Source organism: Urtica dioica, chromosome 10 (genome assembly GCF_054948205.1).
Source record: "Urtica dioica subsp. dioica isolate 48M chromosome 10, U.dioica_male_clone48M_v1_H2, whole genome shotgun sequence".
Taxonomy (NCBI): domain Eukaryota; kingdom Viridiplantae; phylum Streptophyta; class Magnoliopsida; order Rosales; family Urticaceae; genus Urtica; species Urtica dioica.
The window spans coordinates 22,647,104-22,668,366 of NC_142765.1; the positions used below are offsets into that span (position 1 = coordinate 22,647,104).

Sequence of the window (21,263 nt, forward strand, 5' to 3'; positions counted from 1 at the left end):
ATTTTTTTTCAAAAACACCTAACCAAACATGTTTTCAATTTTGGTTTTCAATTTTTTCAACCCAAAAACTAGAAAACAATTTTTGAGTGAAGAAACAAACATGGAAGCTTTATTCAAGTCTCACCTCATCTATTTGGCTATTTTTTTTAATAAATTTCCAAATGTTGGCTTTATTCCAAACATGATGTTTGAAATGACTCAATAAGTTACAAATTTCTATTATTAATTAATTAGATGAAAAACTTAAAGTTTGCAATTATTAAATTTATTAGTTATTGATTTGTGATAAGATAAACTAAATGATATATATTTGTACTATTATCACCTTCTAATATTAAATGACCACACATAATATAGTTTTTATATTTGATTTTTCGATGAGTAGTTATCATCTTATTAATTAATTAGATGACAAATTTAAGAGTTTTCAATAACTAAATTTGTCAGTTATTAATTTTCAATCAGTGTTGAAAGGTTCATAATAAAGAATAAAAGAGAATAAATAACAATAAAAAATGAAACAGACTTCGTAATTCTCATTTGGCTTTGAATAGTGCAATATAAGCTCAAAATGATACAGAAAATGACATATATTGCTCATATTTTGAGATTGGTAAGCTTCTATGACACTTTCATATTTTCTTCTTTTTTTTTTTTTTTTAATATAACGGATTTTTCCATTAAAATTGGGTAAAAAGACCCATCAATACAGAAGAATAGCACACCTTAGTACATAGATCACGAAGACCTAAGTCGAAGTGAATCTAACACTAAGTTCCGGTAAAAGTACGTTATGTGCAAACTTCCGACAACGGGAAGAATTACAAGCACAAATAGAGCACACAAGAGGCTCGTTAAAAACCCAAAGATCGGCGATGGAGAAATCCAACCAACTTCGATCCGATAGCCACGACCAAGATGGCTCTTCAACCTGCATAGATCAAAACCTAACAAGAAATCCACAACGGGAGATGAGACTACGGCTAATCCGAGTCCAAAACAAACCAAAAGGAACCAAGCAGAAAAATAAATACAATAATCCATATTCAAACCAAGAACACTAAGGCTAAACTGCAACCTACGCTAACAACCAGGAACCTGAAAGTAAAAACCCACAACTTCACACAACCGTCAGCCGCTTCCCGCATCAGCCATCTCACGCTGCATAAACTCGAAACCAGCCTTGACCACCCACCTCTCGCAGACGGAAAGGCAGAGAGAAGCCGAGGCTCCGAGGCTCTGAGACTCGACCCAAAAAAAGGAAACAAATCTCAGTCAAAGAATGGACAGATCAAACACACGACGCCGGGGGTAGGACGTCGCCGGAAGAAGTTCTCCGACCAAAAAACGTTCCCTGTCTTGGATCGACTTCGGGTAAAGATCGATGAGCCACACCAGGAGGGAGAACCGAGAGCTTGCCGCCGACTCCGGGGAGGAAAGACGCCGGGAAGACACCGCACCACGGAGGACCGATCTACGCCGAAGAGCTCCCGTCTCCTAGCAAGATGAACCACGCCAAGGCAGAGCCGCCGAGAACGGGGTGAGAGAACTGAGCTCACACCGACGCCGCGGGGGGGAAGACGGCGCCGGGAAGAAAAACTCCACCGTGGTCGCACTCCGCCGTAGCAGGGTCCGATGTCGAAGAGAAGAACCGACGTGAGGAGGAGCTTTGGTTGGTTTAGGGAAAGAAAAAACCGAAGAGAGAGGGAGACGGGAAGGCGGAGGTCCTTCCAAGCTTCCCCCGGACAAGGCCCGCCGCCGATGGCTCAGGGCAGAAATCGATGTCCGGGGGAGGCAGCGGCGGCGCAAAGATGGAGCCCTGTTTTTTTTCAAAAGAGAGAAAACCCTACTCTGTGTTTAGAGAGAGAAAGCTTCCTGGGATAACTTCATATATTTTATTTTACTCCGAAGCTCCCTCTTCATATTTTCTTCTTTAAAATACATACTTTTACATAAAATTTTACACTAAAAAAAGCATGAATTTGGAAACAAAAATAGAATGGGGCATAGATGCCTACTGCTAAAAAAAATGGGGCAATTCAGTACATTTTTCAAAATGATACGAAAGAGGTCAGACATGCACTACAACTAAAACAAAGCAATATTATTCACTAACAAAAAGTCCCACATTACTAGAGGAGTTGAGTTATAAAATTTTTAAGGTACTATAAATCAAGGTTCTAAATTCCAATGATTTTTCATCGATTTTCGGCGACAGCGCCGCTGTCAGTGGGTGTCTCGCCGACGAAAGTAGTGTTTTTCATTTTATCGTCGTTTTTTTATTCTGTCGTCGTTTTTCAATTTTTGTCGTTTTTATTTCGGTTCCTTTGTCGTTTTATTTTTTTTTAATAATTTTTTTGCTTGTTCGCAATGACAAAAAAAAATATGAATGGGCACTCCCGGATTCAAACACGCGACATCTTGATCCAAATTCGAAGTGCTAACTACTTGACCTATGATTTGTTTCTGTTAGTTTAGGTTTTTGTTTATTATATTTATTTTATTTTAATTAAGAAATAAATTCATTTTAAAAATGTATACAAAATAAAATAAGACAGTTATTGAGAACAAATGGGGTGACCTATTTAAATTAATATGTTACACATCTTAATTTAATTAAAGTCTTCTTCTTATTTTGTGGTTATTATAATTTATGGGTCCGAAATAATTAAAATGAAAATAAATTTTTGTTCTCTACTTATCAAAATTATACATACGATGTATTAAGTCTATAGATCATATAACATTTTACAAGTTTAAAAAATTGAAAAAATATGTATCTACATATTTTAAATTTATTATGCAACATTATTTTCGTTCGGTTTTCAATTGGCATGTTGATTTTCCATATAAAATGACAAATCGGTTACCTTTTTTCCACATCTTTTCCGTTCGATTTTTCATTGGTGTATCGATTTTTCGTTAATCAAAAGGCTCGAAACGGAGTCGAAAACGACATGGTAGTTGGAGCCGTTCAACATGACCATTCTACTTGTGTTGCTTTCCTTGGTTGCACGGTGCACAAGGTTCCATCAGTAGCTCTAATACAACTTTGTTCGAAAAAATCATCTGAAACATTGCAGAATATGATTTTCTCTAACCTTCTTGTTCATAATTAAATCCAATACAACAAACCAATCAAACAAAACACAAAGTAGAGCAAATAATCAATACAATCAACATAACCAATATTATCGTGGAAAACCCTCATGGCAAGAGTAAAAAATAACGGATGGTGGAATACTCATCAACAACAACATCATCATCAACATCGAGATGACATAAAAGAAGAACAATATCATCGAGTGGTGGAATACTCAAATAGGGTATCTAGAGAGCTAATAAAAAAAGCCAACACCATTATGAATGACGAGCACGACGCACTGAATCTTCGCTCCAAATTTGAGCCAAAATGAACGCCGTTTAACTATATATCGAGCTTCTTGCAAATTGTCGAAACCCTAACTTTTTTTGTTCTTTCTCTTCTCTCTCTTTTCTCTCATCTTCCTGACTTTGTTTGTCGCTGGTTTACTTTCTCTTTCTTTTCCCGTGCGTAATATCCCAAAAGCAAACGCATGTTTTGCTTTGCCTTTTTTTGTTTCTTTTAAATTTCAAATGGACATTTAAGCCCTTATTCACGTTAAACTCAAATCATGGGCCTTACACCAACAGATTCAATAGTAGAATCCGTTGAATGTGTGAGAGCTTTGACAACCTTCTCTCGCTATTTTAATCTTGAAAATGTTCATATCATACCGTTGACTCTCTCGCCCTCCCTCACATACACGCGCGTGTGTTATGTTTCATGCTTAGTTAATAAAGTTATTCCCTTCTTCAAAATAATAATAACGCGCGCTATGCGGAGCAGAAAAAAAATATATGTTATTGAGACCATTGACCTGGAGCAATAATTTTAATTTGACCAAAATATATATCAGTTAGGTAGAGACTTGAAGTAGGGGATAAAGCTGAAGATATGATAAAAAAAAAACAATAATTCATGTTTCTGATGACCATATGCTTTCAATGTATTCAAACTTTACGTTAAGCAGACCTATTCATATATGATAATTTTGAATTCTATGAAGCAATAACAAGTGTCCCTTAAGAGACTGATAAATTCCACCATGAATCAGTGCAGTTTTTATATAACAACGACAACTACTAATAATAGAAATAATAATAACAAATAAAATTTCATCAGCAAATGTTGATCACAGATATCACCTTGTTATCATTTTATTTATTTATTTTTTATTATTTCAAGTTCTAACTACAATTAGTACATAACTACAGTTTTTCTGAATAAAAGTTAGTCCGTATCTGATTCAAATTACAATAATTTTCTCTTGAGCCGGAAAATACGAAATGTGTTGCAAGACTTCTTTTTGCCATAAAGGTTTCAGATTGAGATAGAGAGAATGATATATGAACAGTTTTGTAAAAAGCCTCTTTCTTTCATTGTATTGATTTGATAGGCTGCACAACTATCTTGTGTCCCCTGATAACCTTCGGACGAAATGTTGAGATGATTGAGAAAGGCAAAATATGTTAGTTCATTTCTCCCTCCTTCTCTTGTGTTTGTGTTCAAATTTAACACTAATTTAATAAGATCTTCGACCCAAAACTCTAAAATATATATAATGATTTTGATAAATTTAACAATTTCTTTATATTACACTTTAGTCCAAATATACTAATTAATTTGTATTTTTATATCCAGTAATAATTTTTTTTCTATTCATTTTATATGAATCTATATTACCCTCAAATAAATGTGAACTAATATAAAAACTTTTTAATTAAGATAAAAAAAAATTACATATAACATAAAAATTAGTAGACAAATTATAAAATGAAATACTAATTAAAATACGTTACATATCCCCAACAAAAGAATACACTGCATAGTGACAAAGATACAAAATTTGAAATTTATATATTTATGTCATGTAATTTATTTTCAAATTTATTTGTAATGAAGATTTAAATTATATTTTATTTTAGTTTGTGTTATGATATCATAATAAAATTAATTATCACGAGTATAATTATTAACAACTATAAATACAGTTTTGAGAATATGTGAAATATTTTATTATAAAATTATATATTTATAGATAAAATGTATAGATTAACATATGTTGGGGTTAATTTATAATTATTGAAAGTAATTTAATAGTGTAAATTTTCACTCTATTATAGAATTTTGTGAATAGTGAACTTCTATATTTGGAGTACTATTATTCATTTACTCTATAATAGAGTTAGACTTGGAGTTGGTTTTGAGATTATCCAACTTTATTTTGTTTAATTCTATTCTATAATAAATATGACAATCAGTCATGTAGCTCAATAGTCCACCTTCTTTTTAAAAAATAATCAAAATTTAACCGGAATGAACACTTAATTTAATTAACTTCGGCATGATAAGCTATTTTTATAATAAAAATAAAACTTGGGCTAGATCCTTAAAAAGAGGTAGATGATTGGCTAATTACAACAAATACTTGATAATAAATTGGGTTGGAAATAATTTATGATAGTTAGGGTGATCTAGTTTTCGGGTTTGTTTTGAGCCTAATTGTAGCGACTCGAAATTTTAAGATTATGTTGTAAATTAAGTTTATCAAAGGACGAGAAAATTATGTAAACTAATTTTCTAAGAATTATTTCCAGTATTTTTTTATTGGAATAATAAGTTTATCAAATCCATTTGAAATATATTAAGGTAAGGAGAAATTAATCTCGAAATAAATAAAGGATTTATCGAGTTCGTTTCGAATAATAAAATATTTTCCGATGAGATGTTCCGGAATTTAATTTAAGAAAATAAATTCTCAAGGACGAGAATTATTTCCGAGAAACGTTAAATATATTTGAATTAATCGAGAACGTACTAGAAAATTCTCGGTTTGAAGCTCTAAATTAAATGTTCGTTTAGTTATGGTTTTAGTTACAAAATTTTGTAACAATGACGTGGTTGTCATGATTTTCTGGGCTCATTTGAAAGAAAACTTGAGTTCAGGGTCAGTTTAATGGAGATGGAAAGTACGAGGGATTTATTTGCAAAAAATTGAAGAATTCTTTCCACACTCTTCTTCCCCTTTTCCTTTTCTTCTTCTTCGATTCTTTTCTTCTTCTTCTCCTCATTTTCGCTCGGCACCTGCAAGAACAAAGAGAAAAAAAAACGAAGCAAATAATAACAACAACGAGAAACCTCATCACTTCATCTTCTTCCTCGTTCTCCCTTCTTCCGTCTTCTTCTTCTTCTTCTTCTTCTTCAGCCTTCGCGCGCCACACAAACCCACGCTCCACCGCGCCGTGGCCGAGAGAAATCCACCGCCGCGAGCTCACACCAGTCGCCGCCCGGGAAAGAGACGCCGGGAAAGAGAGAGAGCACGCCGAGGAGTCCAAATTCACGGAAATTTTGGCTCGGTTTAGGACGGGCTACGCAGAGCCCAAAACAGCTGGTTCGGGACGACGAGGACGTGGCCCGAGACATGATGGGGCTATCGCGCGAGCGTCGACGAGGCGAGACCGAGACCGGGTGAATGTCGGCGTTTCGGTTTAGGCTCGGAGACTCGCGGAGCGTCCGTCTCGTTTTAGCGAGTTATTTACTTATTGTCTTGACCCAAGACTGAAAGTCGTTTAGAGGGTTCACAGAGTAAATGAACGTCTGGATTCTCGGTTTTAGTGAACGTTCGGGTTCACAGGACGAGCGAACGTCTCGTGGACGAGCGGCATAGACGCTTAATCTCGAGGTAGGTTATTATAACCCTTCTCTCCTGATTTTATGGTTTGGCCTCAAGTATATATTATTTTCGAAATGAAAATGGTTGCGAACATGCCATGGAACCCGAAACCGTTTTTATAAAATGTGGCGGAATTTCAAATCGGGAGATCCGATTGTGAAATTGAAAAATTACTTTCAGTATTATACATATATCCCGTATTTGCGAAATAAAATATTTTGTATATCCTGGTAGAGCCAGAAACGTATATATATGAAGCGGAGAGTGCAATCGTATATATATAAGGGTTTGGAGAGTGCACCATTCTGATCAGAGGACCGTCACGGGTTATGTTGACAAGGGCTCAGGAAATAGTATACGTTTAAATGAGCGTAGATGCACATTTAAATTCATTTGCATTTCTTGCATTTACATTTCTAGCATCAGCATTCCGTCATTTACATTTCTGTCATTTACATTCATGCTATTTTACATTCCTGCAAGTTATACTTGTGCGTGTATGGTGATTTACACGTATAAGAATATTATTATACTTGTGCGTGTATGGTGATTTACGCGTGACAAGAGTAGTATTATTATAAAGTTAAGTATCATTTTTGAAAATATTTTTACTCAAACCATTACCATAGCACCTACTGAGCCTCAGACTCACCCCTATATATTTTCCTCAAATTTTTCTTATAATCAGGATGTGAGAAGGAGAAGGGTTAGGAAGACCTCGGGGTTAAGTGTGGTCAAGAGTTTGAAGGTTTTCGTTGGATAGACTATCAAGTGTTGAAGGTTTGTTTTATTTTCGTTTTCTTTTATTTATCTTTGGACTTGTAAAGTAAACAACTGAGTATGCACTGTGACTTAGTTATGTAAAGTTTATTACTGTTCATATTATATTATAATCACACCCCACTTTTCCCCCGAGGGGGGGGGGGGGGGGGGGGGGGGGGGGGGGGTGACACTAATTGGCTCCGAGTTGGTTGGGTCATAATTTATTGTTTCATAATTGTTTACAAAACCAATTTAAATAATTGTACGTATAAGTTAGAATACATTTAAAACTACTATTTGCGAAATTCTTCATATTTATACCTTGTTCCTTAATTTTTTTATTTTCTATTTTTAAAATTTCTATGCTAAGCAACAGTGCCCCTTTTTATTATCTTTCGTTCATATTTTGAAAGTAAAATGGCATGTTCCCGAACACACGGTTAATTAAGTATTTAATAACCTCACTCACTCTTTCACACACACACACACACACACACACGCCCATACATATATATATTCTCATAAATCTATTATATAGACATAAGTATATCAATATATGTATATAGTAATGATTTATTTTATCAACAAATATAGTATGGTACTAAAATACATATTAAATATAAAAGTTATTTATGTGCTATTGAAACAAGTAATTTTACTTATATAATATGAAGATAAGTTAATAAATAGAGGGATACATACGCTAAAAATCAAGAATTCATCAAAGGTATATGTGAAAATAAGTTTAAGGGTTAGACTGCAGATATCCAACAAGTTAATTGCCAAAAAAAAAAAAAAAAACAGGAATATTAAAGTGCTGAAAAAATCTAATAAAAACTGTAATTTTTTTTTTTTCTATAATTACATTTTAATACAAGTTGAGGGACAAAGTACTAAGACTCACATAGCTACGGATGAGTAAGGGTTAATCATCTTTTAATGAATGAATTTATTTTTTTATTATTGTTGAAAGGTGCTTATAAGTATTTGCTATTATGATTTCTATTTGCTTAGATTACAAAAGTCATTAACCAATTAATTACAATTGGACTAAGACGGAGAGTAATAGATTTCCCCCCGACAGCTTTAGTTGTTTGATAAAAAAGATTGAGAGAAAATAAGAGATTCGACAGGATTGTAAATTCATCGGACCCACCATGTCCATTTTTAAGTTCTCCAATTAATAAAAAAATGAAAACTAAGAAGAAAAAATTAATTTATATTATAAATACACTCTCTAAACAATCCATCCACCAAATATTCTTTCATTACCAAACTTACTTAAGAAATTTTTTAATATATAAATATGTATAAATATATTATATACATAAAAAATAAAAATAAAAACTTGCCAGATCAGACGTAAATACAATTTATTCTAAGTTTTAACCAAACATATTTTCAATTTAGTTAAATTGAGTAGAGCGCATTGCTAAGACTCATCCTCCGCATTCGGCTGAAAATCCACGGAAGGAATCAGTTCCACGTGTGATGTAAGCCTCTCGGAAATTCCATCTATCGGTAACCACATAAGCTGGCAGGTGATTTCGGAGTCTTGTCGGAAGTGGCAGAGACTGTCGGATGTTGTCGGAAGGCTTTAATACCGTTGGAGAAGGAAAATTAAAGGCGTTGGTGTGACTGTGTGTGTGGCTGTGTGCGAGTGTGGCTGTGTCCGTGTGTGTGTGTGTGACATGTATTTCTTTTTGTTTTTTGTTTTTTTTTTAATTAATCTCAACGGTTAGATCATCAACGGTTTGAATCTAGACGGCTGAAAAAAGTGTCCGTTTATTACAGTTTGAGCTCGAATTTAGCATTTTTTTTTGTGCGAAATACCCCACTAATTTTATTTTTCACTATAAATACACACCAATTGTCACCGTTTTATTCACAACTCAAACTTTCTTCTCTATAAAACTCTCAAATCCTCTCAAATTCTTTACAAATATTTCTCTACAACAATATCTACATATAGATTATATAGTTAAGTTTTATAAATCATTGCCCATCAGATCAAAATTATCATAATTGATACCTATCAGTTGAAGCTCCTAGAAACGAATTTGAATTTCTTCAAACTTACTCGTATTCATTATACAATCATTCGCACGTAGAGCGTAACCATTACTAGTATGAAAATAAGTTTGCAATAATTGTGAAGAGAGGATAGATGGAGTTGGGAGTTGGGACCTCCACGTGTTATGCAGAAAATGAGTCGCTAGAATGCATACCACATATGCCTTTGTGAGGATGCTATATATTTATTTAAGGAAAATAACTTTTTTTTTTTACCATTTTTCTAGTGTATTTTTTTAAAATTTGTTTAATGTTTACAATTTCATTTTAAAGAAAATAACTATTTACTGTTAAACAATACCTACTTTAAAAATGTTACACTTAAAAGTTTTAATTTCACCAAAAAATTTCAATACACATATCATAAATATAAAAAAGTAGAAATGACCTCCGGTTTCTCTTTTCAAATAATTAATTTTTTTTTACATTAGTTTCCTTGTATGCAGTTTTATTAATCTGCCATTTTTTATTGATTTAATTTAACGTTTCCTTTGCTATGTACAATTTTATATAAAATAATGGAAAAATCATACGAAACTTAGAAAATAAAAAGGTATTTGTGGAAACTTTGAAAATTTGATATATTGAGAGAATAAATATATTTAAACGAGATATTTGTGTAACTACTCCCATATATATTACTTAAAAAAATGGTACATAATGGCGGACTATCTCATTACAAACAAGAATGACCCCAATTTGGAACTCATAAACCCTCAAACAAGAGAAAAAGAAAATGGAAAGAAATATCAAAATTGTATGTCGCATTTGGCACAAAGAGAGTGAAAAAAACAGAGAAGAGAAAGTGGGAAAATCTTATATTTTTGCAGTTTCACTATGAAATAGATGAAGAAGAGAGAAAAAAATTATTATCATTATTTAGGTTTTATAATTTTAAATTTTAAATCTAAATTTATCTATTCAAGTTTTAATTGTTGTTAAATTATTAAATATTTGTCTTAAATTACGTGTTTTTCTGAATTTTCAGGGGCGCGTAACACTTTCAAATGGATAAACCGTTAAATTTTGTACGAAATGAACAATGTTGAAACTATTGTTAAGGTGATAGTATACGTGTTTGCCAGGATTTAAAGATCATGAGACTGGGTTTAATTAGAGAATGGTAAATGTAATATTTCTAATTTTTACTTTATTTTTTAGAGTTGACTCCTAAAGTCTTGTAGATGGCTCCAATCCTAAGCACAAGTCCCTCGCTATTTTGTACATGAGAATGTTCATACCATTGACTGGCTCTCTCTTTAGTTTGTCCAAAATGCCCATCCGTTAGCGTAGGAGATAAAATTCTAGATATGAGTTAAAAAAAAATATCCTCATGCTTCTGATGATCCATCCTACCAAGGTTTTCAAACTTAGACCTATTCAATTATGATAATTTTTAAATCCATAAACCAATAATAAGTGTCCCTTTAGAGAGTGATGAATTCCACCATTGAATGAGTAGTTGTAGTGTAATTGTCAGTGGAGTTTTTTTCTCTATAAAAGTTAGTCCTTTTATCTTCAAATTTCAATAATTTTATTTTGAGCCGGAAAATACAACATGCATGGCAGACATATCTCGGAGCCGGTACTCGGGCAGTGGACAACTGGCCTTTGTGGCTGCTTTGAAGATTTTTCAAGTTGTAAGACTTTTTTTTTTATTCTTCTTCTGACCTTCATATAGTTTTCCATGAAGGTTTCAGAGAGAGAGAGAGAGAGAGATGAACTGAGTTTTGTAAAAAAAGCATCTTTCTGACCTTTGGCGTATTGGTTTAATAGGCTGCACAACCTTCTGCTGTCCACTGATAACCTTCGGACGAAATGTTGAGATGATTGAGAAAGGCAAAATATGTTAGTACCTCCTTCTCTTGTGTTGTGTCCAAATTTATTTTTAACACTAATTCAATCACAAGTCTCTTGGGGCAATTACTATGATATAGTTTCCGGTATGATCATTTACTAATCGATTTTATATATTTATACCTTGCTCCACTGATTTTTATTTATTTATTTACTTCTCTTATATTTTGATGCTAGGCGCCTTTTTATTTGTATTTTGTTTATATCCGTTTGGCTTAACTTTATTTTTAAAAAAAGTGTGTTTAGATATGTTGTTAGAAAAAACTGATGTTTTCAAAAGCAGATAACTGTTTGTAAAACTATTATAAAATAGATGTAACTTGTAGCTATTAGCCAAAGAAAATGTTTGATAAAATATATATTAATATTTATAAGTAATAATTATTTATATAAAATGTAGTTAATAAGATGTTTTTCAGTATATAAAACATATATTAAAGTGGGTGTGTATAGATTGAAAAACTAAATTATGATTTTTGGTCATATCATAAAAATTATTTAATAAAAGAATATAAAGATAATTAGAATTAAAAGTTAAAATAAGAGAATAAATGAGTTAGAAAATAGAAAGTAAAAGTCAAAAGCAAAAACTACAAACTAAAGTTTCAAAATATAGCTTTTAGATTTTTAGTTGAAATATTTAAAAGCACTTTTTACTTTTAAAAAAAAAATTTACCAAACACTTAAATATGATTTAACTTTTAGAAAAAAGCTAAGAGTAAGGTTAATAAGGTATGTCAAAGTGGTTTAAAATACCGACGATATATCTCAGTATATCAGAAAATGGAAATATTCGGTACAAAAACTACTATAACCCACTAAATACTGGTACACTATCGATAATTATTTTTTCTAATTTTTAGCTAAAATAAATTTCACTTTTACAATTATCGTGAACTATATTTAAAATTATTACTACATGCACAACTACATTCAAGTCTTCATGAGATCTCTTTTTGCTTGCATACATAAGTGATCGAAATACTTTGCGCATATGTATGTACGATTTTCATTGTGATACGATTTTTTGTTTTGCTTTTACTTATATATATATATATATATATATATATATATATATATATATATATATATATGTTTATATACAAAAAATACATAAAATATATTTATCTATGTATATTTATTAGACATGTTGGTATATATATTATACATTTTAAAAAACAAATATTCAACATATTTGTAATTATATTTTGTTATAACATATTAGTCTATATAACTGTTGATTAGCAGTATAGCGATATACTGTTGGTATTATCGATAGTATATATATATATATATATATATATATATATTATAGGATACCACTTGATATACCAGTCGGTAAACGATATATCAGTAAAATCAAAATTTCGGTATCGATATTTTAAACCATGTGTCAAACACACGTAATAATGGTTAAAAAAAAGCGGAATGTACTCGAAATGTTACATCTAAAAATATCAAGATAAGATAAATAGAGGGATACATGCGCTAAAAATCAAGAATTTGTGGTATATATGTTTTTATAAACAGAATTAAGGGTTAGATTGCAATCCATTCAGCAAAAGGGGCCATTTTTAATATTAAAAAAAAAACCAAAAAAAAAAAAAATTCGAGGATGTTAATATTTTTTCTTCTATAATTTTAATACTTTGTTGAAATGTTTATAATTTTACTTATAAAATCAAAGAGAATATATGACGTGTTATAGCTTGCGAATCGGCCGCCCGAGTGTACTTGTTTTGGCTGGTGTGCCTACATTGCTGCCCGTATGTATACTCGTGCACATACCGCAACAAACTGCGGGGGCTCTTTCAGTTGCCGGAGCAGCCGTGCAAAGACTGTTGTGTCCATTTGTTCTGTATATGTTGCGCTCTTTGCCAAGAGTCTAGAGAGCTTAAAAACCGGGGACTCGATCCCTCTAAAGGTAAAGATCATTTCTTATTAAAAAGTAGCCCATGTATCATTTTATTAAAAAACAGCTCATCAGATCCGTAGTAAATTTAATTACCTAAAGAGTTAATTTATATTACGTGCCTGATGGGTTATATTTTTTAATAATATTTTTTTTTTTGTTAGAGTCTTAAAAAAACTAGAGAAAGGACTAGACTTACAACAAATTCTTAAAACAAGAATCCTTCAAATCTGCTAGGAGTAAACATGCTGAGGGATCTATTGATAGTATAAGTAGCCATAAAATATGTTCATGGAGGGGTAATATAGGCTATTCAGTATAAATTTATAACGGTGTATCTTAGATCATTATCATAATTTTTCTATTTAAAAGTATTATCCAAAATAGTATATACATTTAAATATTATTGAAATGTGTTTTTTATTTTTATTATTTTTAGTGGTTTTATTTTATTTTTATAGTGTATACATGTGTTATTTTTATTAAAAAAATCACTGGCTTGAATTTATAAAATAAAATAAAATTGAGATCTACAGTCAAATATATATTATTATAAAGAGTAATTTAAAATTAAGATATTATTAAATATAATATATAGTCATAATTAGGTATGGTATTATACTTTTACAATAATCAGGGACTCGTTCTCCGTTGCTCTCATCAGTGATAGTATTTTTTATATTATTATGTTAAAATAAGGTTGGAGTGCTTATGAAGAAAGGATGAAAGGAATTGTGACCACAGCTCCACATGTTATGCAAAAAATGACTCGTTAGAACTTAGAGAGCGCATCCACGCTTGAGGATTTTTATTTTCCTCGATTAGCTTGAGTGTGGTATTAATATGACGTGGCAAGTCACTTGTATTATTCTGTAACAAAATAGTTATGTATATAATAAACTTGCATCAATGTAACAACTAAGATCAACGATAATAAGTGCTCATCATCTTGTTTCTATCATTATGGTATCAAAGCTAATCGCTCGTTATTTTATCTTCTTCATTTCTTCTATTTTTCGTCGATCTGTTTTTTGTTGGTCGACATCAGCGAGTTCTGAAGTAGATGGTTCCAATTCAATGTCATTTTCTCCAATAATTTCGTTGTATCATTCGATCACATAGAAGATCGCCGGAGGAAGCTTATGATAATGTATGAGAGAAAATGTGAGAAAGAATGATGAGAGTGATTTTCCACAAATCCTAGAGAGAAAGGAAGAAAAATACTTCTCTTCTTTATGTATGTTTGTGGTTTGGATGAAGCAAGATAGAAGATGGAATTTTTTGGGGTGATGGGAGTGAGATATGGAGAGATGTGGTAAAAGATGGAGTTTTTGTAGATATGGGAGATAGGTGAAGTGATGTGATGTTTTTGATTTCTTTTCGAAATTATGTATGTGATTGAGAGAATATGGATGAGAAAGAGTGGCGGGAAAGGGTTTTGTGGGTTTTTGACAAGTTTTGGGATGGTTGGCCGAGCGGAGGAGGCCTTGGCCGAGAGGAATAGCTCAATGACCGAGAAAAAAATGACTAACGCCGAGAGGAAGTGACATGGGTCGAGAGGAATGGTTCGATGATCAAGAAAAAGAGGTTAAGGCCGAGAGGAGGGCCTAGTGGCTCAACCGGTAAAGTTGGCCGGGAAACTTGCCGGAAAAATTTGGCAGAGAAGGTTGGCTGGGAAAGCTTGATTTGGAAAGTGGCCTGGAAAGCTCGGCCGAGAAGATTGAGACTCGAAAACTTGGGTTTTGGTCCAAGAAATTGACCCGTGGGCGAGGAGAGAGCTTTCTGGCCGAGAAGAGAGCTTTGTGACCCGGAACATTGGATTTTGGCCGAGAAAATGGACCCACGGCCGAGGAGAGAGTTTTGTGACTCGAAGAATTGGGTTTATGGCCGAGGAAGAGCTTTGTGACCCGTATATTTGGTTTTGTCCGAGGAAATGGACCCATGTCCCCGTCGTGTAATCTTCTTCGTGGTTTTACCCCGGGATCCGTGTCACATGTCGTTTTCGCTTTTTTTGGGGGGGGGTCAATTATTTGTGCCCGAAATTGAGCCTTAACAATGATGTTGTTGATGATTTTCAACCTCTATATGTAATGTAATGGATATGACTTTGGAGTACTCATTATATCGTTAGTGAATTTTTTTTTAAGCGGCTATGGGTTTAGGGTCAATTATTTGTGCCCGAAATTGAGCCTTAACAATGATGTTGTTGATGATTTTCAACCTCTATATGTAATGTAATGGATATGACTTTGGAGTACTCATTATATCGTTAGTGAATTTTTTTTTAAGCGGCTATGGGTTTAGGGTCAATTTTTTGTGCCCGAAATTGAGCCTTAACAATGATGTTGTTGATGATTTTCAACCTCTATATGTAATGTAATGGATATGACTTTGGAGTACTCATTATATCGTTAGTGAATTTTTTTTAAGCGGCTACGGGTCCCATAGTTTTTTACTCTTGTTAGAGGGTTTTCCACACTAAAATTGGTTGTGTTGTTTGTTGCTCATTATTTGCTTTGTATTTTACTTGCTTGGTTTGGCTTATTGAGTTTATGTGTAAGATATTGGTTACGAAAAATAATATCCCGCATTGTTTTAATTGATATTTTCCCAAAACAAATAGAGTTTTCCAAAACGAACATATAGTTATACAAAAGCCACACTAGAGATGCTACATATTGTTAACGTTGCTTCCTGCAGTTCGGACTGCTACGAATAATTTCAATTGTAAAAATATTAGATTTTACAACAGCTTTTGTACTATTGTAGAACATAAGAACATTCCATAAGAGGATTCTTATAAAAGAAATTTTTACAACAATTATTTTACTTTCTAATTAAAATCGTTAATTTTTTTGTAGCAGTGATCGGGGATGCAGCTGGAAATCAAGCTATGGTTGGTAGCTCAGATACATTCAAGGACATTTCTAATCGTAATTATGAAAACACTTGGTATTGACTCATTCAACTTGTAATTTATATAAGAAGAATATCTGGAGTCAAACAGAAGATAGTGACTGCTAAACATATTAAACAAAACCATATGAATAGTATTTTCACTACTGAAACACTTCAAACGTAAGAGCTCCGAAATTTAAAGGGAAACAAGGGTAGGAATAATAATAATAATAATAATAATAATAATAATAATAATAATAATAATAATAATAATAAAAAAACGGATACACACATGAATTTGATTTTCATGAAATCTATAACATGATTCAAGCCATCATTCTTTCATTATGTGGTGGCGTCATCTGAATTTGATTTCTCTGAAGAGCCTCCAAATTTCTCTTTGCAGCATTGCCTTCCCATCCTGCAACCATAAAGGAATTTTGTTATATGTACTTGTCAAATTAATAGTGAGCTAAAAGCATTTAACTTTTATAATATATACAAAATTTACTATGTATATATTATTTAGAATAATAATGCTTTTTTTTTTATTGTAATAAATGCTTATTTGCAATTATGTATATATAAAGATAAAGATCTAAAAAGAAGAGAGGGGGAGATATGTCAAAATATAAATATCTCAGTGAAACCTATAACTGAAAATTAAGTACTTAGCATATCAATCTAAGAATATCAATTAATATTAACAAGAAACTAAAATATAAATATAAGTAAAAAAAGAAAAAAAAAAAAAAGAAAAGAAAAAAAAGGCAAGTGGATTTCAAGACAATGTCAACGGATTTGTTGGACACAGTTGGCAATATAATTTTGTTTAGAGACAATCCCCCTAAAACCCTAGTTATCTTTTAGGAGAGACAATTATGTATTATATATGTGAAATGTTACCTATAGCAGGGTCGTAACCGCTGTCTCGGAGCTGCCTATAGGCTTGGCAAACCGCGCACCATTCGCAGAGCAAATGGGTGACGAAATCCGGCGCCGGAGTCTCAGTCAACCCAAACATTTTCCGAAGCTTTGTTCGGTATGTGGCCGAGATTAAGCACGGAACCCCGAATGAGTACGCAATTCCATAGATTAGTCCACTAGTCGCACATGCTACATCCATAAAAATAATTAAAATAAATTAGCTACGTCAAGTATGGATCCTGGAGAAACAAGAATTAGAATTATCTATATATATATATATATATATATATATATATATATATATATATATATATATATATATATATATATATATATATATATATGCTCTATGATCTATCACAAAGATTTTTTTACGCTTTTGTTAGTTCTTTATGGCAACTTGATCATCTCGTAGAAACTCTACTATAAGATCAAACATTTATTTTGGAATTAAGAAAAGCTATAAGGTCAAACTTCATATTTCGTCCGAAAATAAGCAAAACACGTCTTTATCCCATGAGAACGGGTAAGCTTATTTCAAGTTGTATTTAAAAAATAAAAAAGCGTCATGTTTTTTTTCTTCTTATCTTCATTGGGTTCATTTCCCATAATTATTTCGTAAACATGACTGTAAAATATGCGATCGCTTAGTTATTAATCTTCAGATACTTTCCACTGTCATGACATATTTCTAAAGCTTGAACGATAATTGCGAAATTATTGAATAATTGGCTAAGAAATGCTACTCATTTTACTAGTTTTATCTAGGTATGTCTTTATTTGTAAACAAACAGTATACTCCGCGCGTTGCTGCAGAATAATTAATATATTTTAGTCTGGAGAAAAAAATATATAAAGACATGTTCATAGATATTTAGGTTTGAAAAAAAAAATGTATTTAAAGTTTTTTGGAGATATTTTTATTTTTCTGATAAAAAAAATCAGTACGAATGAATATTACTTGTGTTTAGGGTCCAATTTTTTTTTTTTTTTAATTTTCTTTAAAAAGTTTATTAAAAAAAATGTTCATTAAACAGTGTTTTTATTAGTAAAAGGGATTTCTCTACTTTATATATATAATATAATATAATAAGTTACATTCTGGTGTCTAGTTTTATTTGTCATGTTTTTTTTGGCATTCAAATCCTTGAACTCCTGGTTTAATTTGCCCATATTTAACTCCTCTTATCTATAGATAATTTCAATAAAAAAAATTACACATTTAACCTCATAATTAATTTTCATTGCACATGTAGCCACGTCTTCTGTTAAATATATATATATATATATATATATATATATATATATTTACGTATAGCTATAGTAGTTTTTAAATTAAATAATTAGTGATATCACGAAAGTACTCTCTAAAAGTTAGTTGTAAGATTGAAAAATGTAATTTGTTCGTTAAGAATAGGGAAGAAAAATTTATTAGGGCTAAAAAAGTTTAAAGTTGAGAATTTTAGATATGTGAAACAAAATCGATTTCACCAACGGAAAATACTTTTTAATAAAAACTCAGCAGCGAAAAATTCTTGACAGAATATATATATATATATATATATATATTTATATATAATATACCACAATAGACGTGGTATACGTATAGAAGTAGAGTTGACTTACTTGAGTGGCCATTGTCTATAATCTCGGCGACTTGGCCGAACGTAATACATGGGCAGAACGCGGTTATCAAAGCTACATATGTTTCATACACAAATTAGTCAACGTCAATAATTGCATGGCAATAGTTATTATCCTTACACAGAAGCACCAGAAACACAATGTAATAAATCATCTCAATAAAATAATTATATAGAATTATTTAGTAATCAGACATACGCGCTAAATAGATGATTTTAGAGAACTCATAAATTTTCATGCATGTACTTACGTACGTACGTACGTGGTAGATGATATTAGAGAGCTTTGAAATTATTTGAAAAGTTTCTGGAATTTCTCAACGAAAATTTTCATTAAAAAATGAAGAAAAAAACCTGATTTTATTTTTGGTATATAGCCTATCCCACTTTAAACAAAATTTGGAGGGCATACTATCCCATAGGAAAAAAAAAAAAAAATCTCAGCGGTTTGCGATGTAAGAGAGCGTGTGTGGGCCCACTTATCAGTCGGTCCCATTTTTGTGAGTGCGTCAGCGGCCACTGATCGCTGACAGATATCGGTGTTCCGTACAAGGGCAGAGTCAGCTTAAGCTTAGATGGGTCAACGCCCCACCTAAACTTTAAAAATTAAATTTTTACCTCTAAATTTTTTAAAAAAAAATGATCATAATATTATATAATTTTAGTCCAAAATTATATAATTTTTTCATATTTGCTTTTTTTGTATATATATTTTTTACTTACACGTACGCCACTTATAAATGTACAACTTTAATTAGTCCAAAGTTATATAATTTTTTTTACATATTTATCCCTATTAATTTTTTTTCCTAACACGCTCTTCGGAGAATTAAAAAAAAAAAATCAAATTTGCCCCCTAACTACAAATTACTATAGCTCCGCCACCGGCTCCATCGAAAAGAGGTTATATTTTAAACCCGAGAGACAGTGGCGGACTCAGGTGGACCCTTTGGGATGCCTGGCCCCCCTCTCCAGCCAAAAATTTTAGGGCAAATTTTTTTCCCCCCTGGTTTTAACCTCTGGGTCCGCCACTGCCGAGAGAGAGAGAGAGAGAATGGTTAAGATTATTTACCGTTGGATGGATCGTTCATGCAGTCGAATAATCCGGAGCTCCAAGGCTCGGTGGCGACCATGATCTGCTGCTGTGGAACTGGAACCGGGTACCCGGCCGCAGGCGATCCATTCACCCGACCCCGCCCAATCCCCGACCCATATCCCGCTGCGGGGGGCCCGCTATTCTCGTAAGAATACTTGAGGGGCGGCGCCGGCGTCTGCTGATGATACTGCGGTGCCCCGCCGCCAGCTGGCTTCTGAGGTGGCGGCGGCGCGGGCCCCGCGTTGTAGTGTGCTGGCGAGTACTGAGGCGGCCGGTGGGCCGGGTTGACGTAAGCCGGGCCCGCCTGCGGGTACTGATTGGGCCCGGGCCCGGGCCGGTACGGATGCTGGGTCTGGAATGTGAAGTTGACCTGGGCCGTTTGGGACGCGCTGAACTGCCCCGCCGGTTGTTGCTGAGCTGGCGGCGGTTGCTGGTCGTATGGTTGTTGCTGCTGCTGAGCTGGCGGTTGCTGGTCGTATGGTTGTTGCTGCTGAGCTGGCTGCATTTGCTGACCTGGCTGTTGCTGGTCGTACTGTTGGTGTTGTTGTTGTGGCTGGGACGGGTCATAGTGGGATTGATGATCATTGGGGTATTGCTGGGCATGATGATCCACGTGGCTTTGCTCTTGCTCGAACCCACAGTTTTCCTCCATCTGATCCTTTTTTTTTTAAGTTAAAGAGATAGAGAGAGAGAGAGAGAGAGAGAGCTGTGAGAAAAATGAAGTTGGACGATGTATATATTTGCTTATTGTAGTAACTAGTTGGTCATTTTAAAATCGATGAGAGTATTGATGTCAACGAAGAGGCTACTTCGTTGCTGTCATTTTTAGTAGGAAAAGTGTGCACGTCTCGGCGGTGCTGGAAATAAGAGATTTTAGGTACAGAAATTGCCCAATTTGCCATCAATTTCATAACATTTTATCATTTTCCACCAAAATACTAATTTTTCCCAAAATGCCATCGAGATATCAATATTGTTGACATCTATGTCAACAATGTTGACATCTCATAGTGAAGGGAAAAAATTAGATGCAACATTGTTGACATAGATGGTGGTATTTTGGGAAAAATTAGTGTTTTGGTGGAAAGTGGAAAAATGTTATGAAATTGGTGGCAAATGGGTCAATTTCTCTTTAAGGTATTCAAAACGCGAGGGATTGGAATAAAGCTAGCTCGGCTCTTCTGTACTGTATATAAGGTGTTGACTTTGATTTTTTCAATTTTATGCCTGGTTAGGTTCTTCTACGTACGTGACGTGGGTTGACTTTGTATATATATATATATATATATATATATATATATATATATTATATATATATATATATATATATATATATATAT

At 33.0% G+C, this 21,263-nt stretch overlaps 2 protein-coding genes across 2 annotated transcripts; one reads left to right on the forward strand and one right to left on the reverse strand.

The window, feature by feature from the left end:
• Positions 1-10,250: 10,250 nt before the first annotated feature.
• On the forward strand, positions 10,251-14,135 carry LOC149384111 (protein PLANT CADMIUM RESISTANCE 7-like). Its single transcript, XM_089627984.1, has 4 exons — positions 10,251-10,347; positions 11,367-11,438; positions 13,156-13,371; positions 14,059-14,135. Exons 1-4 carry the CDS (start codon positions 10,251-10,253, stop codon positions 14,133-14,135), a joined length of 462 nt encoding a protein of 153 aa, XP_089484110.1.
• Positions 14,136-16,305: 2,170 nt separating this feature from the next.
• Positions 16,306-20,586, reverse strand: LOC149384112 (uncharacterized). Its single transcript, XM_089629320.1, has 4 exons — positions 19,900-20,586; positions 18,811-18,882; positions 17,164-17,373; positions 16,306-16,678 (listed from the first exon to the last, which is right to left on the reverse strand). The coding sequence occupies exons 1-4, from the start codon at positions 20,573-20,575 to the stop codon at positions 16,584-16,586; spliced, it is 1,053 nt and encodes a 350-aa protein (XP_089485446.1). The 5' UTR covers positions 20,576-20,586; the 3' UTR covers positions 16,306-16,583.
• Between the last annotated feature and the right edge of the window lie 677 nt (positions 20,587-21,263).